Below are 20,279 nucleotides of genomic sequence, written 5' to 3' on the forward strand. Positions count from 1 at the left end.
TTCATCACACATCATTAATTTAAATTGTCAATCCATTTGATCTCAATAAACTCATCCAAGGCCATGTAAAGTTTGGAGAAATGACAATCAGAAGAAATATGGCACATTTTGATTTATTCTCCATTCACATGGGGAGAAAACTGGCTCTTAATTTCACTTCAGATATTAGTCATGGAAGCAGGCAGTTGGAATCTTTTGAATTAGAATGATGAAGCAATTTCCCTAGTTATCAGAATACAGACAAAAGGGCAAAAATAGTGAAGATTATATTCTTCTGGACAAAAAGTTAGAGAATTTTCTGCCTCTTTTTATCTCCTGGATATAAAGAAGGACATTCATATTAGCTCTGTGTCATTATTCATGAAGAGTATTAATGTTTTCACTGCAAATTGTAACAGCATTGTTATAATCTCTGTTTGTTTCGATTCCCAATTGATGTGCCAGTGCAGGTGATGGCGCAATACAGACAAAAAAAAAGAAAGAAAGAAGAAGCTTTTTTTCACTTTTAGATGAATACACTGAGGAAAGAAAAATGAGTATCTCCTTGCAGGCATCTCAGAGCACTAACTCTTTCAATAACCCTCTCCACACCAACATGTCAAAATGCTAATATTTAACTATTAGAATACACAAACATGTTGCAAATGGCACTGAAAGGGTTCATATTGCATCTGAAATAGATCTTATGAATACAAAATATCAGTGAGACTGAATGGAGAAGCAGTAGCCACCGCAAAGCCTCGTCATTCACAGGTCAGACGCCGTCTATTCCTGCTTAACTTGGCAAATGAGAGCGCACAGCTCTTCTATTTCTGTCGCCCGCCTTGTGCATTGTCAATTCTCTTTCACACCCCTTCTCTTGGAAGTTTGGCTAGATTGTCGAATGAGCCATACAAATGACAATAATAAACTGCTTTATCAACGATACACTGATTGTTAGATTTCTAAATAAAGAACTGTTGCAGGCTTTACTTTACTACATGTGTATGCATAGGCCCAAGTAATACTTGCGAAAAACACAAACTGAGCGAGAAGTCGACTGTATTTGTTTTGACAGGATTTTATACAGGATAGTGTACTTGCATACTTGATGATAATGAGTGTTTACAAAACATCCCCAAAAGTCAGAGGCAATTATCTTGTCCTCACAAGTGCCAGTCAAAACATTTCACAGTGTAGCTTTCAAGCTGTTAATTGAATACATTCACTTTGTTTGGACAAGCATTCTCTCCTAACTCTTCATTACTCATGAACTCGTGCAAGGGAGCACACGACACTACAAGTCATCACCACGCGCAATCAGCGAGGCTTGCTTTGAAGCGTCTGGGGCAATTATGACCGTCTCGCTAAAAAAACAGGTCCAGTGGAAGTCAACTGTTAGCACTCATCCCTAAACTTTGCTAGCCTAACATTGGCAGTTCAGGGCCCCGTCTTATAAAGCCTTCAAATCGATCACAAGTCCCCAAATCAATCGCAACTTGCATTGCAGCACACACAAAACTTGTGATTGATTTCTATCACAAGTCTTTATAAGACAGGCCCCAGGGTCTTAGTTCAATGCTGCTATATACCAGGTAATCATCTCTCATCATATACAGAGAGAAAAGAAATATACCAATATGTACTAAATAAATTCAGACCTCAACATTTGGGGCCAACAGAATTAGTCAAACACAAAATATCAACCATAACATGTGGATAACCAATGTTTTACCATTTTCTTTCAATCTTTAACTTACATTAACTGGAAGCAAACCATGTTTTTCTCACATCACTCATTACAAAGACATAACAAGGACGGCTTCATAGCAGGACAAAGCTGTATCCCAATATATGATTGTATCTTTAACAGCACAATGAATTAAAACTATTTGCAAAGGACTGAAACTTCTGTGCACCATTTTGATTGTTGCGCATTTAAAATAGAGCTGAATGAAAAAAAAAATAACATCAACCTAAATACAACAATCCAAAATCGTACATCATGAGTTTATACTGCAATCTTGCACAGATGGCTTTTCAAGACATTCACATCAGAATCTTTATCAAGAACTCACTGACCTTTTAAAGGGCGACGTTTGCCTGCACATGCTTTATAAACCAAAACAACAGCACATTGCACGGTTTTTTGCACTTTCAACGCTAATCTGAACAAACACTGGCTGAATTGCTTCACTGCAACAATGTAGCTACAGAGTACTTAGCTGTACTCGTCATTATACTGTTCCATACAGAAGTCAATTCCTAGCTACAATTTGTACCTTCACAGGTGTTTCAATTCTCCATTATACAGTACCTATATCAAAATGATATGTTTTTCAAACTTCAAATCACATGAGGCTAAACTTTGTTAATGTGCCAGTATATGGGTTTGTGCCCTGCGTTTCTGCCAAGCAGGCGACCAGCTAACCAACACTATCAAAACACAGTATCTGGGCAGTGACTTGACAAACAACCTATTAAACCACCACAATCCATATATTCACTACTGAAATACACTGTTAGAACATACCAGTAAACAATCTCAGTTTTAATACTGCCACAATGATGTTTCACTTTACTACTGTACGTGTACCTGTAGCTCACATCAATGTAATTTGCATACAATATAATGATTTGTCTCTCAATAATTTTATAATCCATAATGCTATTGCATATGTAATACATTTTTATATATTTTGGAGATCTTTTGAGCCATCACAAGTACAAAAGTAAAACTTCTTTAGAATACAATAAATTATATTTACTCCTTTGATTTCCATTATTGGTGAATATAATGCACTTATTCATAGTTACAGGCTGAAGCTCCCTATAGTGAAGAGCCAATAGGTATTACCAGTCAGACATTGTCTGAGGAACATTTTTACCCTCAAGTACTTTAGGTGATATCTTTTAAGCTTGAATGTCTGCGATACACTGTATCTCCCATAACACCGCCAATTCAACTTTTATAGTCCTTTAACAAAATCTTACAGTGCACCATGTCTCCAACTTGTCCATCATGCAGTGTGAATATAAACCAGAAAGACAGCATTGCAGTATCCCAATTCAAAACTCAAAGCGATACACTATAGGTGTTGGCACATTTTGGAACTCGACTGATTGTTAAACAACATCGTCGCAGGGACGTGACTCTGAACTGTACGTGTTGACACACCCCTTCAATGATTTCACACAGTGCCATGTCCTCATATTAAAGAACACCATCGAACAGAGTAGGCAATTCAATGACAGCTGGTTTGAATCAACATAAATAGACTTAAGACTGACGTTGGTATTAGTGTTGGTTACAGCTTTAGAAGACTCATAATTTTCTTCTGAAAGTGATTCCAATGCCAAAGACACTTTTTCAAAACATGGAGCAACTTTTAGTCAGCTGTGTTGCTCAACAATTAGAGATTCCATGGGTTAAGGGTTTCCCTGTAACCCATTCTTTTTTGCTTCTTGGCTTTATGTCAAAAACAAATTTCAGAAATGGAAAAGAATGTTTCACATGCAAAATGACTGCACACTCTACCGTGTCTCTATCACAAACAATCATGCAGCGGATTTCTTAAAGTCTCTTTCTAGTTGCCATAAACTGCTTTGCATATGATTTCACTTAAAAATATTGATCAGACTTTCTGTTTTAGCATTACATTTTTTTTGAACACCTCATCCATTTAGCCACTCTACAAAATATACATATTTACATTCGCTCTGCTAGAATTGAATATGCACAAACATGATGAAGATGAAGTCCCACTGTGACTAGCTCCTCTGACTGCCTTTCCTTTCAAGTATATCAAGATAGCCCTGCGCTTTGTGCACGGCCTTCTTGCGCTCAGTCCGCACGGCAGGATCGCCGTGAGCCTCGATATTATCCAGCCTGAGCACCTGACGTGTCAGGAGCTCCTCCAGCTGCAGGTACTGTTTGTCTGAACGGGTTCCCTCAAAACTGTCCACCTGGCTGCCCAGTTCGGCAATCCTGACCATGACGTCAGATATTTCCTGTATTTCCTTGAGGTGCGGCTGCTGTGGAGCAGTTTCGCCTTCGCGCTCGCCCTCGCCCTTGGGAGGTTGCTGGTGCTCAGGAGCTGCCGACTTTGGAGAGGTTGGCTCGGGAGCTGCAGACTTTGAAGGGGTTGGCTTTGGTGATTTCTGCGGCGTCGCTGGCCTAGTCCTTGGCGGAGACTGGCCATGCCGTGTGGGACCCCAGTGATTCCGCGTCTGGGCTGCACCTTGCGAGGGACGCTGGCTCTGCGGGGCATCACTGCTGCTGTCCTCTGCAAACTGGGGGAGATCTCCGGACACCATGACGTTGGGCAGTTGGCGTGGAGTGCCAGGTGAGCCCTGCTGGACACGGGACGGTGAATGAGCTGATGGATTTATCTGAGAAGCCTTCTGGCTGATGAGACTCTCGTGGGGGTAGGGCGGCACTGGCGGGGCTACATGCGGGAAGTCATTGCTGTAAGAAGACCCAACAGGAGACTCGCCACTACGCAGCACCTGGATCGGTATTGAAATCGGCTTCTGGTGTCCATTAAAGTTCCTCATGGATGCAGTCATACCCCTTGTTGGATCGTGGCTGCTGCGCCCCGAGGGTGACCCATGCACCTGAACCGGGATGGAGTATCCCTGACCCCCATTTGGTCTACCATTGCTCTGGGGGGCTGGGCGAGCGTTGTTAGACCTGACTGCTCCGCCCCGCTGCAGGACACTTCCCGTCTGCTGTATCGGGACTCGCCGACTCTGCCTCGGACTGTGCATGGTGACCGGCCGCTGCATCGTCGAGCCGATCCGACGGCCGCTCTGCGGACTCACCATGCTCTGGTTGACAAACTTGCCGTCGACGATGGGGAATTCCCTGTGGTGATTCTTGGGGCTGCCATTGCCCCCATGCTCGATCTGGACCGGGCGATGCTGCCAGAAATAGTCTTGCTGGCTGGTAGGGGCCTGAGACAGGTGGGCAGCAGGGATGTGCATCGTGCCAAATGAGCTGTCATTCACTGGCTGCTGTAACAAAGACAAAACAGAAAATTTGCATCAATATTGACAGTATCGATAACATCATCATCAACAGCGTAGGGTGCTACCACAAACCTGCTATCTGTTCACACATGGCAAGTACAATCAACATGTTGACGCTTGCCTGTTTTTAACCCTTGCCTACATGTTCATTCAGACAGTGAGAGAAAAACAATTTCTTTGCAATGCCCCATGGAAACATTAAATTTCCCTGTATAAATTCGTTCGATGGCAAAAGACATCACTGTCATCAGGACATGAAAATAATGAACAACAAAACAGCTTGTTTCACACAGTACAATTGTACTCTCACCACTCACAGACCATGAGGAGATGTCATACACAGGAACAAACAAACAAACAAACAAACAGATACACACTAAAAATATTTCTACATATATTTAGAAAGAGATCAACACATACATGTACACAGAGTGATACTAAGAAGTTGGCAGCCTGGTCATTCTGGTTAGGCAGAACATTTGAAAAACAAAAGAGTGTTTTATCCTATTAAAAAATATACAAACATCCAATCTGAGATAATAGACTCATACATGTAAAGTAAAATCTGATTTGCAAAATCAAAAATGTATTTGCAAACAAACAAAGATTTCCTACCCATCCTGAGTAATAACACATTTATACTCGTGTAATATCTGACCAAAACTCCATATTTCATTGTAGGTTCTGGTGTAAGTGGCAAGGGGGGGGGGGGGGTGCATGTAAACAAAGCTGAAGGAAAGAGAGTATGTTTACGCCTATTACAAACCCAAAGGCACTAAGTTTGATGTGCACAAGTCTTCCTCACAACAAAGCTCCACGGATACCTGATATTCAAATTAACCATTTTCTGACAACACAGATCATATGTTTGTCATCTATTGAATTCTTGAATGTTTGAAGAAGTACCTGTAGCAATTCTCAGTTTTCAGGCCATTTGAAACAAATAATACATTGAACCTTTCTACAAGTGGATGAATAGATAGGCACAATGTCAAATATGACATTGTAACAACAATGAAATATTTGCACAGTTCCGATTCATTAAACAAGCTGCTTGTAATATATTTCACAAAGGCATACCATGCACTATCTTAGAACTTTTGCAAAGGGGCTACAACTGTAAATAACACTGGTTCATGCGCAAAGCGGGTTCAATACACACCGTAAACTGCCGCGCTGAAGTCCCTATAATCCGCATTTAGGATGCCTGTTCCGTTCCTACGTATCACGGAGCTGCGCTACAAAACTGAATCGAATCCAACGTTGTCGAGGAGAGCCAACTCACAGACTGACGCAGCGCCCGAGGACGCCACCTCTTAATAAGCACAGGGGGAGCAGACTAATCGCGTTAATTCCTGCCAAACATTCTCGGCCTAGTCTCTGCATCTCAGACCAGTTTTCTGAGCTACAATTTGTAACATGAACTATCGGGCAAAGTTTGCCATAGGATCTGAAGGCTGTACAACTATAATTTTCATGAATCTGAAAGTACTACACAGGAGCAATGTGCATGTTGAGACTTTATTCCTGGAGAACTTTTTGGAATATTTTCTACTTACACCATTTGTAGCTGAGTTTTATTAAAAATTTTAATACATTATATTCCTCATTTATATAGACTGCTGATATCAAAGGAACATCAATGTATGACATATCTACACAGTAATGTACGATCTACAGACATTGTATGACTTGGGTGAACATGAAGACTGTGCGGTGCCTCAGAATGTCTCGCATCACAACCCAATGTATAGTACACTGTACTCTCAAAACATATGTGAACAGTTGGTCTGTACATCTTCTGGCAGGTGAACACTGCCATCATCATGTAGAGGACGGAGAAGGGGTGGGTCCTCCGTTCCGTCGTGTGGCGATACATTTATTACAGGGTGTTAAACACAGGCATGCATGCATGCATGCTTGCATGCACCAGGGAGGTGTCTCTTCCCACCCCACTACATGCACACAGGTGCAGAACGTGAATTCATTTCGGAGGGGCTTTAAACCACAATCTTGGATGCTTGCCCAGTTGTAATGGGAAGGACTGAGGTATTTAAAGCAGCCAATGCAGCAGGTTTGGCTGCATGAACACAGGTATTCATTCTTCACTGAAGAGTAACCGTGGCGACCAAACCATACAATCAAGTTCTTAAACCAATGCCAGACCTGGTCATGCATGGATAACAATTCATTATGCAGCCAAGGCAGGAATGCAATGTGAATGATTTGGGCTGACAGAACACCTGCTTAGAAAAATAATAAATTTCTTCCCTTTTCTGTAAGCAGGAATATGGGCAAGAGGTGCAGTGTATTGTACTGTACAGTGAAAAGGTAATGCCCATAGAAGCCATGCCTCCATTTTGTAATAAGCGATGTTAGAATAGAATAGCATTTCTCGCTAGAACAGCAACTTCTTGTAGCAACAGCCAATCAGGAAGATGAATTCTAGTTGTTACCATGGCAATTGTCATTCTAGCAAAAAGTGAATATCAAGGCAACTTTAAATGAAACCCCGGTGGAAATACATTGTAACTATCAACATGAGTATTGAAACCTTGAACAGCTGGTTCACTGTCCCATTGTTCATACAGTTGTATAGTACAAATATTTGTAGACTGTCGCACATACAACTGTATGGTAATTTTTGTGAAGAATCACACCTTATTTTACCAAGACTCTCTAGTTTTTACTTCAAATGACCACAACATCATGCTGTACATGTAGTTGAAGGCAATGATTGGATCATGTGGGTGAAGGTTAAAGGGGCTGTTCAGGAGACTACACGAAAGATGAGGGCAGTGTTCGTGAACATGTACGTGCAGCTCCTTCCCTTCCTGTCACTCCGCTTCAAAAACACAACAGGATGGTCCCATAGGAGCGTGGGATCACTAACGCCACTCATGTGACCAGCAGGCCGTGCTTCCATTGGGCTAAATTTAGTAGCAAACAGGAAGCCCGGATGGGAGAATCAATTTTCCGACGCGAGGAGAAAGGGGTGGGACTACGCTTCGTTGCGGGAAGGGGCTCGAATCTGGGCTTTAAATGTCAGGGTCGGCTCTGCCAAGGATGTCTGCGAAGGTGACGCAGAGGATTAGTCTCATGAGATCAGGCATTCCTGAATGTAAACAAACAGCAGTCACTTTGTTGAATTTCAAATTGGGGTCCCAAGCATACAATCGTAATTTGTCCACAGTTAACATCCACGCAAGTCAATCCTAATGGGACGGGGAAAATGAATCGACAAAGGCAAGATTCAACTGTGTTACTTCTGTGTGTAATAGAGGACTAACACACATAATAGGGCTACATGTATGAATGTAAATTGGGGTTTTAATTTTCATTGACATACACTGTACAATTTGTAGCTGATCGAAATTCAACTTAAAAGTGCCGAGTTGAACGTACCTACAGGTGATTTTAAAGTTTAATATTGACTTTAAAGTCTCATTACTACAAACCAGAACTTTGCAAGGCCTGCCAAAAGTTATCAATAATTTAGAGTGTTGAAGGATGCAACAATTTTGGTACCAAACCAATGTTATCGCCAGTTCCCCTGGGAATGAAAGTCACAGCCAACAGAGAAAATGAGAGGGCACTTGCCTTTTTTATACTGTATGGGCCACAAACCCAAATGCCCACATGGGTTTTGGGGGAGAAATATCTTTTGTAGTGGTGAGCGTGTTAATTTTTCATTTTGGAATGACAGTGCTACAAATTTTACTTTGTGTGACACCATTATAACAGCCAATGGGACCATGTGACTTGTCTTCCTTGCTGTTCTGTCTCTTTGTACATGTACATCTATGTACACATGTATGGGGGGTACCGTACATGTATTAAATGTCTGACTGTTGTTTAAAGTTTATTTTCTCCCCAACAAGCTACAATGGGAAGGGAAAGCTGGTTCAAATCACACTTCAACTTCTATAACAGATAAGACACTGTTCATTCACATTGTATTTTCAAGAATCTCATTCAATTACCCAAGCCATTTTTATTAAATGGGAAAACTGCATGCTTTTCATTGCAAACTCACAATTTCTGTTAACCCAATACACTTGAAAATGTTGGACATTTCTTCAGCATAGAAAATACAATAGTTTGAAGCAAAATGAAATAATGATTAAAAATAAATCATTTCCTAACAAGTTTGTATGATGCTACATGTATACTGGCCATTTGTGGCTTCTGCAGTCCAGGAGGTATTACATTGTACATTGTACACTGGCAGGAAACTTGCCCATGAGGGAGCTCTTCGGGAATCACCAGCCTGACATCATAAAGTGTCACATGCAGTCAGTGAAACCTTCAACAAACTATACATGCTGCATGTTGAGTCTAGTACCAATGACTAGGGGTCAGTTGGTGATGAGGCGACGACATGGAAAGAGGCAGTCCCACGTCGCTCTCTGAAGGCATGCATGCATGTTGGGAGGCCTCTGTGCCATTGGTCGGCCATATCACACCGTGAAAATTCTTTCTTGGATACATTGTACACTGTACATGTGTGATCCAGAGAGGACCTACAGTACACTGTACAATACAAGTTCGTGCAAAGTCCTGAACATTGCACTATTCACCCATGAAAGAATCTGGTACACAATAGGTGTGTTGTGCACATCACAAAACCAACAGAGAAGAGGGCATTGGAAGGATTTCAATATTATACAATCACATTGAATTTTCTTTCGTTATCAATCTCGCACATGAACACTCAAGTGCAACATACAGTAAACGCAGATGATGACTACTTACCAAAAGCATTGTACATGTACATTTGTACAATGCATTAAAGTAGCACAATAGTTTTGGCGATTGCAATAATGAACCAATTAATAATGCCAATCTTGCTCAATTTTGTACTACATAGTACATGTACATGGTAGTTCACTCTTGGTGCAAAAGTAACAAACAAAGTTCTGTTTAACGGTCTAGAGATTGCTTGCTATATTTTTTCCTCTTTAATTGAGTTTAAAAAATAATTTTAAAATGCTGCTTTTTTGTACTTTTCAGTGCATGTACAATGTATAACTGCATACATTGTACACAGTATGGTGTATGTACAATGTAAGTCATTCCCTATCATCTCTACTGTGTATTAATAATATTTTACATACATGTACTGTCTCAGCAACCTACATTTTCTTGTACAAAGTATTTGTGCATTGCACTTTACTGTACAGTGATGTGTACAATGTTTCCATAATTAACTCGCTCAACTGTTTCTGCAGAAGTCAGTATCAATCATAAATTAACAATGTAAAACTGTACCATCTGGACTGTTTCTGGTATCAAAAATGCATAAAATCACATACAGTTGTACAGTGTATTTTGTACATCCATCACAAAACAACTGGCCAAGCTGCATTCAAATGCTGCACTGTAATTATCAATCAACAAAATGCGATAGTTATCAGGGACGAAAGTCAGTGAGAGTACAAACAAATTTATAAAGTGAATTTTTCAAATTTGATCTGGTTCGCATTATCTGTTATTTCTATATTGCATTAAGCTACAAGTGTAGCCTCTGCACAGCTTTCTATGTGATAGAACCAACCTTTGTTAAACATGAACCTGCATTGAATTTTGAGAGTATCAGGTTATTCTTAATCTGGCCCACTCCCAATCCTCAAATCAGTTTATCATGTATCTCAGTCTTATTATAAACTGCAGAATGTAAAATTTTTGTGTTAATGTGCAACTTGCTCCCGTTTTGCACCATGTTCAATACAAGTCTGATGTTGGATCATGAAGCTACTGTACAACCCTATGGTTGGATTGTGCTCAATAAATATGCAGAGTTAGACCGCAAAACGGGTTAAAGGGATAGTACAGTATTGGTGGAGGTGGGAATTGGGCTTTTAACTTTTTGCGAGATACCAAGAAAACACTTATGATATAGTACAGAGCATACCATTTTAAGAGGAATTGAAAGTTTATTTGATGAAAATCAGGTTTGGAATGACTGAAACATCCAAAAACAAAATAAAACAAAGCGATCGTAATAAAGTGTGGGCCCCACTCTTTATTACCATTGCTCTTTTTTGGATATCTCAGCCATTTCAAAACCAATTTTCATCAAATAAAAGTTAAATTCCTCATAGAGTTACATGCTCTTTCATATTTCATAAGATGTTTCTCATTATCTCACAAAAAAATGTTAGAAACCTAAAACTAGGTCTCAACCAAAACTGTACGATCCCTTTAACTCCATTGTTGTTTAGTTGAGATATTTGCGATTGAAACTGCTGCAAAAACAAAGAAAATGATAAGAAACTATGACATATTTCGAATAATAACTTAAAAGAATACTCCTTGTAATGTTAATACCAGTCAGGTATCACTGGAAATGTTTTATTTTGCTTTATCTCATGATGGTCTTGAATACTTAAAATGTTCAAAAATGGCACTGATCCCATTTTGCTATCAAACTCTTCGTGTACTCTATACTCATCAAAACTTAATTCTACGGCGTCTTCAGGCCTATGAATCACAAGACACCGTCCTCGTAAGGTCACCCTCTGCTTCTTTCCTCTCACAGTTTACATTAAAAGAAAAACAGTGCAGAGGTGCATCAATGAGTATACGTAGTGAAACAGGTGGGAGGGGCACTTGTCCCTGAACATTTCCTACAATGTGCTTCTTAAAGGGATCGTTAAGTTTCGGTTGAGACCTAACTTCAGGTTTCTAACATTTTGGGGTGAGATAACGAGAAACCTCTCGTGAAATATGAAAGAGCACGTAATTCCAAGAGGAAACGTTTACAAATTAAAGTACAGTATTTGACGAAAATTGGTTTTGAAATGGTGGAGATACCCAAAACAGTGCAATTCTAATAAAAAGTGGGACCCACCTTTTATTACGATTGCTTTGTTTTACTTTTGTTCGGATATACATTGTATACATCTCAGCCATTCCAAAACCAATTTTCATCAAATAAACTCTGAATTCCTCATAGAATGGTATGCTCTGTACTATTTCACAAATGTTTTCTTGATATCTCGTAAAAAATTAAAAGCCCAATCCTCACCTCCACCAATATCATACCATCCCTTTAAACACATGCACACTAAGCCATTCATGTCCCTTTTGGCTAGTAACAAATTGCTTAAAGAGTGGACTGTCTCACTGTATCAAAGATTTCAAACAACCTTGGTCAACATTAGAGTGCCCCTGCCCCTTGTTTCATCTAATTCTGTGAATCAGCCTATCATCTGCTGAGTCCAAATCTCTGTACCTTTCCCTCACAAATGAGCTGCCAACATTTGGGCCAAGCAATCAGGGAGCTGTTTAAATCCAACAGTGAAGCACAATGAGTTAATACAGTATGAAGTCAAAAGGACTACACAGTATCATATTTATATTGTAGAACCCCAATTTCTAGTTTGCAGGCATCCTATTACAGTGTGAATGTTAGAATCACTTGTTCTTAAGTGTCCTCTGTAATAGCAAATTTAACAATCATCTGGTTATTTAAAATGAACCCCAACTCGGTAGACTCTGCCATCTTTCCATTTTCTTGATTAAATAGAACTGTCAAGATCCAAAGATTGTTATGATAAATCAAAGAATAACCATAACAGCATTTGGGGAGTATGTAAGTTGATAAAGGTCAACACTTTATACATGTTGTATTCACATATGTTTTTATCATTATAATTCTATTATTATCTTTCAGGGCTTCCTAGCAATTCGCTGCTCTCCTCACCCCCTCCCCAACAACCAGAGAAGGAAAACACATATTATCAGAGGGTCCACTTGATGAACATTGTACCAGCACAGAATAATTTTATACAAATTCTAGCGGCCATACATACAGACCTTCCAGCGTACTTGTACCTTTGACACAAACCCAATTGAGGGAGGTGATCAATAATATGGGTTTGTTTTGTTTTGTTTTTTTCCTCTGGGTATACAAGGAATGATCACACTTAACTACAGACTCAATATTTTAAAATTCCTTCCAATAAACCATTGTGCCAACCACTGTGTCCAGAGCTCTGCTACTTGAGTTGAATTAATTATAATCATATGTACGTGTAAATATGACAAATATGTAGTTAATAAATTTAAATTCTAACAACTCACTCTTCGCAAGCTCCATGGTGTATGCTGCTGTTGTGCGCAATCTAAAACTGAAGCTAACCATAATCTACTCATCTGTAATTTTTCATAAATATGATGGAATTACCGGGTATGTGCTTCAAAACCAAGAGCTACATTTTGTAACAATTAATGTTCAAATAATTGTGGCAAGTTGCATGAAGATAGGTGGGAAATGTTCCTAAAGCTCACAGGAGAACAAGCATATTACGATTATGTAAATGTACACTGTACAGACACACAGACACACACATACAAGTTCATGCATGCTCTAAAACTGCATTAATTTCTGTAGAGGGGCTACGAGTGTACTTCTTTCAACTTGCCATAGGCTCTAGACCTAATCATTTGTAATTTTGTACTGAGTTTTTAGGTCCCAGTTACTTTAAGGCTTCCATACCCTTTTCACTGGAGCATTAGATGGCTAACTTCAGTTTCAGATTACCGGTATAAATGCCACAATGACGAATTACATATTGTAGAAGCTCGCAAAGAGCAAAATATTTTGAGCAACAACATGAATAAAGTTGACGTCGTCATCAATGCCTCCTAATAAAAATTAATTACAGAGTAAAAAAAAGTTCCCGAATATTTCCTGTCTTGTTGGTGGAATTTGGTTTTATGGAATTTTGAGACATCTTAAAATGGATATGAATGCACATTTTTATTAGTGCCAGCAGAACCTCCCATACAGCATGGAGCATGACATCAGCTCTTGAAAGACAGGTTCGAGCAACAACAAAGTCGAACAGTTTCGAGACCCCAAAAATCTACGAACTATACGTTACAGCAAAAAGAAATTCTTTCTACCATGAGTATGGATTATGAGGATTTCATACACAGGTAAAAGTTTCTAGATTCAGACAAAATAGACCTCTGCCTAGTCTATTCAGAAATGTTATTCATCAGCCCCGTTTGACTCGTGTGACTATTGACTGATGTTATTCCTTCACATTTCAAGTGTGTCTTTCAAAGTTTTTAATTTGATTCTATTCTCGACAGAACCTATCTGCAACTCTTTAAATTGAAAAAAAAAAAATGAATTTCCAAAAAGCATTCTGAGAGCTCAGACCTCTGCCAAGCAGCTCGTTTCCATCCGTACATTACAAGCTGAAAATTGTCCGTTTTCCGACTGCTATAGAACTTCAAAGCCTTTTGTTTACGTTATCTTCCAGCTGCGCAGCACCTCGTCCGAGCAGAACACACGCTTATGTTTAGAGAATCTGAATATACTGTAAAAATTGAAATTTTCGCACATTTCGCACAATCCATCAGAAACTAGCGCAAAAATAAAAGCACTCAGATATTTTTGCAAGCCATTTGTTCCAGTAGTTAATGTTTTCATTCTGCTGAATTATAAACACACAAAACTCTTCTCACCAGGCCAAACGTGAAATATATAGTCACAAGAAAATATCCACTTTTACAGGACTTACCGGTAAATGCAAACCTCAAATACGGGCACATAGATGCGAAGCTAAAAAAATATTTATGAGTGAGATTTTCATGACTCAGCATCTCTGAGCGCGTGCAGCTATGTGCGTGAGCGAGGGAGCGAAGCGACTGAGCGAGGGGAGGGTAGGGAGGGGGTGTCCGCCCTCCCACGGTAGGGAGCTTTTTCAATTTTTAGCTCTTAATGGTGCAAGCCGGTGCATACTTTAGTGACTATTTTTTACTTATTTTGAAAGACAGAAGGGAAATATGCCTTCAATTGCAACTCTCACTTTAATCCTTCAAGCTATGCTCCCAATGCGTGAGAAAAATGGGTGTCATGCGTGAGATCGTGAGACAGACCCTAATGCTTGAGTCTCACTCACAATGCGTGAGACTCGGTACATGTAGCTCTGCGGGCAGCTTGAACTCCCAACCGAAGTTCATTGACCCTAAATGCAAAAAGATTTTAAAATCCTTCATAAAAAATTCCCGGATCACTACCAAAATTAAATCATCTGTTCATTGACGTTGTGTCATCAATTTTTTCTGCAAGTTTCATCCATATCCATCCACAACTTTTTGAGTTATTTTTGCACACAGACAAACAAACCAGCAATGGAATAACATGCCGATGAAAACTGACCTTCTTCCTTCCAGTCCCACTTTTGAAAGCGCCGAGGTAAACCAAAGCTTTGAACAGAAGCATTTTTACTAAAAGGTTTGATGGATCTGAGACTCGTGAGATCAGCTGATCAACTCGGCTATGCTAGTCGCACGTCCGAATAAATTTTAACCCTACCCAATTAAGATTAATTTAGTGACATGACACCGAGTCCTGACTTGAGTCTATGAAACTCCAGCACCGGCAGCAGGTTCTATTGTGATTATGAAATAAATCTTCTTGAGAGAAAACAGACTGATCGAGATCTGAAAATCGGTCCATCACATCAGATACTAACCTGCATATTTCGGGCACTCGCTGGTTGATACTGTTCATGCTGAAATTCAGCTGCTGTTTCGGCATCTCTGGGATCGTCCCATGTTGTGGACCGGGCAGCGTGGTTCACGAAGAACGGCCACTTGGTTCCAGGATCGATCAACATTTCCCAATTCGGAGGAAGAGGGTCGTCTAGTGTAACTGGTCGAATTTTCGGTGGTTTTTGGCTCGAACCATCCTGATGATCCATTATATACTCTCTTCCAATGATATATCCGGCTTATGATCTGGCATATTACCCTGCGACCCGTTCCTTTATGTTGCTATGGGACCGTTTCAACTCCAGTTTCCCGTACCTTCTGGTACTGTCTTTGCTTCTAGAAGCCTCCCGAATAGCTTAGTACATACATGTACAGTGCGTATGCTATATGATGATGATTTGGGCTATGACGTAGTCTTTTAAAAAAGCTTGCAAATTTATCACCAGACCGCCAAATGCAACCTATCCACGATGAAAGTTCTTTTATCGGCAAATGTATCACTTTTAATCTATGTTTTGTTTTCGACATGATAATATTATTTCATCTTGGTAAACAGTTTTTTGCACTTTATTCGGATGTGATCATTCAATATTTTTGTTTACATGCACGAATATGTAAAAGAGACTTGAAGCAGTCAAACACATCTCGACGAATAACCTCTATTTACAAAGACACTATATGATTGGTTCATGTGGCTGCCTTTTATTACTCTAGACCAATCATGGATAAGTACAGACATAAAAAAGTAACCCTCATTCATTATCATCCTCCCTCGCTAATACGGAAGTGATACTCAGTCGTGTGTGCATGTAGCGTGTGTTGATTACCTGTGTGTCGCAGTCGAGTCGTGAGCTTCATCATCAGTTGTCTGAACGCTGTACACCTGCATGACGTGAAGGTACGAATGGTATGCGGCGAAACTCTGTGGGAGCCGCCGCCGGGAGGGAGAGTACTGAGTGGGCTGATGATGCCGCTGGCTGAATTGTTCGAGTCAGAGTATACGTGAGAGCGATCTGTGCCGTGCATCCAGTTTTTGTGACGTGCCAAAAACAGCAGGTATGATGTGCTTAGAAATCCTCACATTTTACATCCTGCAGTAGCAGATTGTATTCCATGGCATGCAGTAGTTTTGATAAAAATCACTACGACACTAACGTTAGATACTCTATGACAAAGTTGGTTGGAGGATGTCTCCATGCTCAAAAGCAAAAAGTGACTATGAAATAAGCATCGATACTGATACCTGTCTCTATAATTTTGGCACAGAATTTTAATGTACCAGGGTATATGACTCTGAGGCACTTCTAGTTCTATGGATGACTGTACCAAGGTATGAGGGTGTATCATACTATGAATGCTAGATGATGGTTCTATAGTAGGCCATTTGTTTATTTCTAGTCACACTCGTGAAATACATAAGTTTTGAGTTGTATTTCGTACTTGTAAATATAAAGATATCTATCAGTGACTAAATTCTAGATGAGGTTAAATTATGTCATCACCAACAGTGGCACAACTTCACAAGACTCTATTGAATGAAAGTCTAATTAACCTTTCAAATATTTTCAAAATCTCACTTTAGAATTTTGATCTAGGGCCTACCACAAGTATAAACCAGAGCTACCAAGTCTCACGCATTCTGCTTGAGACTCGAGCATTTTAGGGGCCATCTCACGATCTCACGCATGGCACCCATTTTTCTCATGCATCGGGCAAAGTCTGCAACTTGGGTCTATAATAATAAGCATAGCTCAAAAGATTACAGTGATAGTTACAATTGAAGGTATATTTCCCTTTTTTCTTTCAAAATAAGTAAAAAATAGTCACTTAAGAATGTACCTGATCGCACCATTAAGAGCTAAAAATTGATAAAGCTCCCTACCGTGGGAGACCACCCAGGGGGGAAAACCCCTCTCACACCCTCACTCATGCGCACATACGCGTGCCAAGATGCCGAGTCATGAAAATCTCACTCATAATTTTTCTTTTAACTTGGCATCCCTGCTAAACTGTTTCCATGGCTGCAACCACTTTTCTAATTTCATTGCAAATACAATCATTCTTGACTGAAACGGACATTTTTCTGTCCTTGTCAGCCCTGCACAGCCAGGATGAATGTCATGAACGACCTCAACATCCCACCTGATCCCCCCGAGACCTGGAAGGCCAAGCTGAGTCGGATCGTTATGGATTATGTCCTCCCTTACGGAGTCCCGTATGTTATCCCCATCTTCCTGGGTAAGTAAAAGCCTGAAAAATTAATGAAGTATTACTACCGGTAATAGTTTATACTTTGACCTTGCGACATGAAGTCCATTTCATCAGGACAGATCACCAGAAAGCATTTGACATTGTAATGCATAACAAGGAAACATGTTTATAGAGAACTACATAGAAGAAGACAGTACAAATGTTGTCTGTTAGCTACTAGCTTCAAATTTGTTGTATATTGAGTGGAAGAACAAAAAACAAACAACAGATTTTGTGGGCCTTAAGATTCTGTAAGCACTGAATAGACAATGTGGTGATCTGTGGCTACAGATGTAGCTTTATCAGACAACTTGCATTATATAATGTACCAGCAATCTAAGTTCGGGTATTCCTGTAAGTGCTTAACCGTTATGATAAAAACCTAGATATATCTTTGTTCTAAAATGTTTATGTCAACAGAATTGCAGAAGAGATATAATGTAAAAAGGAAGAGTGACACAAACCTTTGACTGTAAAGTTGCAGCTACTCTGCATTCCTTAGAGAAACAAATTTTGATGACTTGTCTTATAGATTATGAGAATGGTAAAGCCTGGGAACATTTGCTTTCCTGTTTTATTCCCCCACCCCCCCGAAAACAAAAACAAAAACAGAGAAGTTGATGTGCTTTTGAAAACATACCATTGTAATGCAGTCAGATATTGAAAACAGATGCGGGAAGTATTTGATTAAAAAATGCTTTTCATAGGGCAGCCTGTTTTCTTGTTGAATTGTTCTGACACCCACAAATCTCTTAACTACAGCCTGGAAATATACCAGGCCTTCATCTACAGGAACCGAGGAAGATGAGACTGAATCGCTGAGGATGCGATTGGTGGACTTGAAAAAGCAGCTGAAAAACTTCCAGGGTCACGTGACCAATGTCGAGTGCACCGAGCTCCGTCAACTGAAGCAGATCGATCGCGACCTGGACAGGATCTCGAAGATGCTGGTCGAGCGGCAGGACATTTTCTGCAGTCCCATCCGCCGCCGGGAGCTGCGAGAGAAGGTTGAGAGGGACCTGCGCGACTTTGCCTACACGCGCAGTTACGAGAAGGACCTGCACCTCTACCGCGACCTCGAGGACATCCTGGCCAGGGACAAGCACTGCGGGAGGACGAGGGAGGAGAACGGGTGCCTAATGTGGGTGTACCTGGACCTGTGGCGGACCAAGACCCGCCTCATGGCACAGGACAGGGTTCTCAGGGAGGTGAAAAAGTACCAGACGGAACCGAAATGACCCACCCAGGACTGAGAGACAGACTGGTACCGTAACGTCTTCCTCAGAAGAAGACTTGCTACGGTGTGTTGCCTATGCGGTGCCCCAACTGTCCATGCTATCACCACATCCAAAGTATATGATAGCACTGACTGGTGCAATTACTTTCTTTCCTATTGAAGGTTCGTGGCAGAAGTCCGTTGGTGAATACGTACTAGGTGCAATCAAACTTTGACTCGATCAGAAATCAGACAAATCTATACTGGTTCCAAGAAAAAGAAAAAAAGAAGGGCCTCCGCTGGTGTGTTACAGTGCCCAGACTGCCAGTGTACTCTTGATGTCCCAAGTATTAGAGTGCAGATGCAATGAGCCGGTATTAACTTTTCTCTATCAAAATTTTATGGCAGTAGACGGTGTGATTAGTGTGCCAGCTACAGCACTAGGTCTGGACAAAGCTAAGAATGGCGGAAAAGGGGGGAAAAATGTCACTTTAGAACCAGAATGTGGACAGTAATTGTAAGCGGCATATTTCTGCTGCAAGAAATTACAGTGCTTCTTCTATTTTTATCTGTGTGCTCCCCACCAACCCCCCCCCCCACCCCCCATTTTGATGATTTGGATTGCATTGTGTTATGCATGCCTCTCTCTTTATATTTTGCTGCAGTTTTACACAGAATCATACTTGTGAATGAATAGTTGTGCATTCAAACTCAGAAATCAAAGTTTGTCACATTTTCAAAAAGTAAAAACAAGGCTTCATGCACAGGAAGTTAAATTGATCTTTGGATTGATATCACACTGTAGGAAGTACAGGATTTCCCTTCTGAGCTGATGCAAGTTTTGCAAATCTGTTTGCCTGCCCAAAATTGATAGAGAGCAAAGTCTACTCAACACAGCACTCTTGTCCCTTTGCCAATAATTTACCAGTTGCTTGCTTGGGGCTTTCACTACCAGATTTATATCATTGGTACAGTGCACTCCCGTTACAATGAACACGGTTATAACGAAATTTCGTTATAACAAAGTAAATCTTCTGGTCCCAAAATTATCACCATTAAAGTCTATGGTACAAAATTCGCTTATAACGAACACGGTTATAGTGAAATTTCCGTTATAACAAAGTCTTTTCCGAGCGCCACAGACAAAGAAAAACAAAAGAAATGTGCTCCGTTATAACGAAATGCGAATTGCTTTCGAAAATACGTAGCGGAACAAGCATTTATAGCGTCTCTGCATGGATGAACGCTTCACACCACTGTGTGTTTGCTTCTTGTGTCACGCACAGTT

The 20,279-nt window shown here is 40.3% G+C and overlaps 2 protein-coding genes across 5 annotated transcripts; one reads left to right on the plus strand and one right to left on the minus strand.

Annotated features, from left to right (window-relative positions):
- Nucleotides 1-1,316: 1,316 nt before the first annotated feature.
- LOC139731966 (BAG family molecular chaperone regulator 3-like) lies at nucleotides 1,317-15,969 on the minus strand. Of its 3 annotated transcripts, none has more exons than XM_071642839.1 (2): nucleotides 15,507-15,969; nucleotides 1,317-4,992 (listed from the first exon to the last, which is right to left on the minus strand). In XM_071642839.1, exons 1-2 carry the CDS (start codon nucleotides 15,732-15,734, stop codon nucleotides 3,751-3,753), a joined length of 1,470 nt encoding a protein of 489 aa, XP_071498940.1. In that variant the 5' UTR covers nucleotides 15,735-15,969; the 3' UTR covers nucleotides 1,317-3,750. The 3 variants fall into 3 exon arrangements, with proteins under 3 accessions (XP_071498940.1, XP_071498939.1, XP_071498941.1); XM_071642838.1 differs by having other exon boundaries at nucleotides 1,317-4,995; XM_071642840.1 differs by lacking the exon at nucleotides 15,507-15,969 and adding an exon at nucleotides 6,173-6,286.
- Nucleotides 15,970-16,385: 416 nt separating this feature from the next.
- Nucleotides 16,386-19,566, plus strand: LOC139731938 (coiled-coil domain-containing protein 127-like). Of its 2 annotated transcripts, none has more exons than XM_071642812.1 (3): nucleotides 16,386-16,581; nucleotides 17,632-17,763; nucleotides 18,538-19,566. In XM_071642812.1, exons 2-3 carry the CDS (start codon nucleotides 17,637-17,639, stop codon nucleotides 19,011-19,013), a joined length of 603 nt encoding a protein of 200 aa, XP_071498913.1. In that variant the 5' UTR covers nucleotides 16,386-16,581; nucleotides 17,632-17,636; the 3' UTR covers nucleotides 19,014-19,566. The 2 variants fall into 2 exon arrangements, with proteins under 2 accessions (XP_071498913.1, XP_071498914.1); XM_071642813.1 differs by having other exon boundaries at nucleotides 17,636-17,763.
- The last annotated feature ends 713 nt before the right edge of the window (nucleotides 19,567-20,279 follow it).

This window comes from Diadema antillarum, unplaced genomic scaffold (genome assembly GCF_040938485.1).
Source record: "Diadema antillarum isolate AM-2024a unplaced genomic scaffold, OU_Dant_1.0 seq00000389_RagTag, whole genome shotgun sequence".
In the NCBI taxonomy this organism is placed as follows: Eukaryota; Metazoa; Echinodermata; class Echinoidea; order Diadematoida; family Diadematidae; genus Diadema; species Diadema antillarum.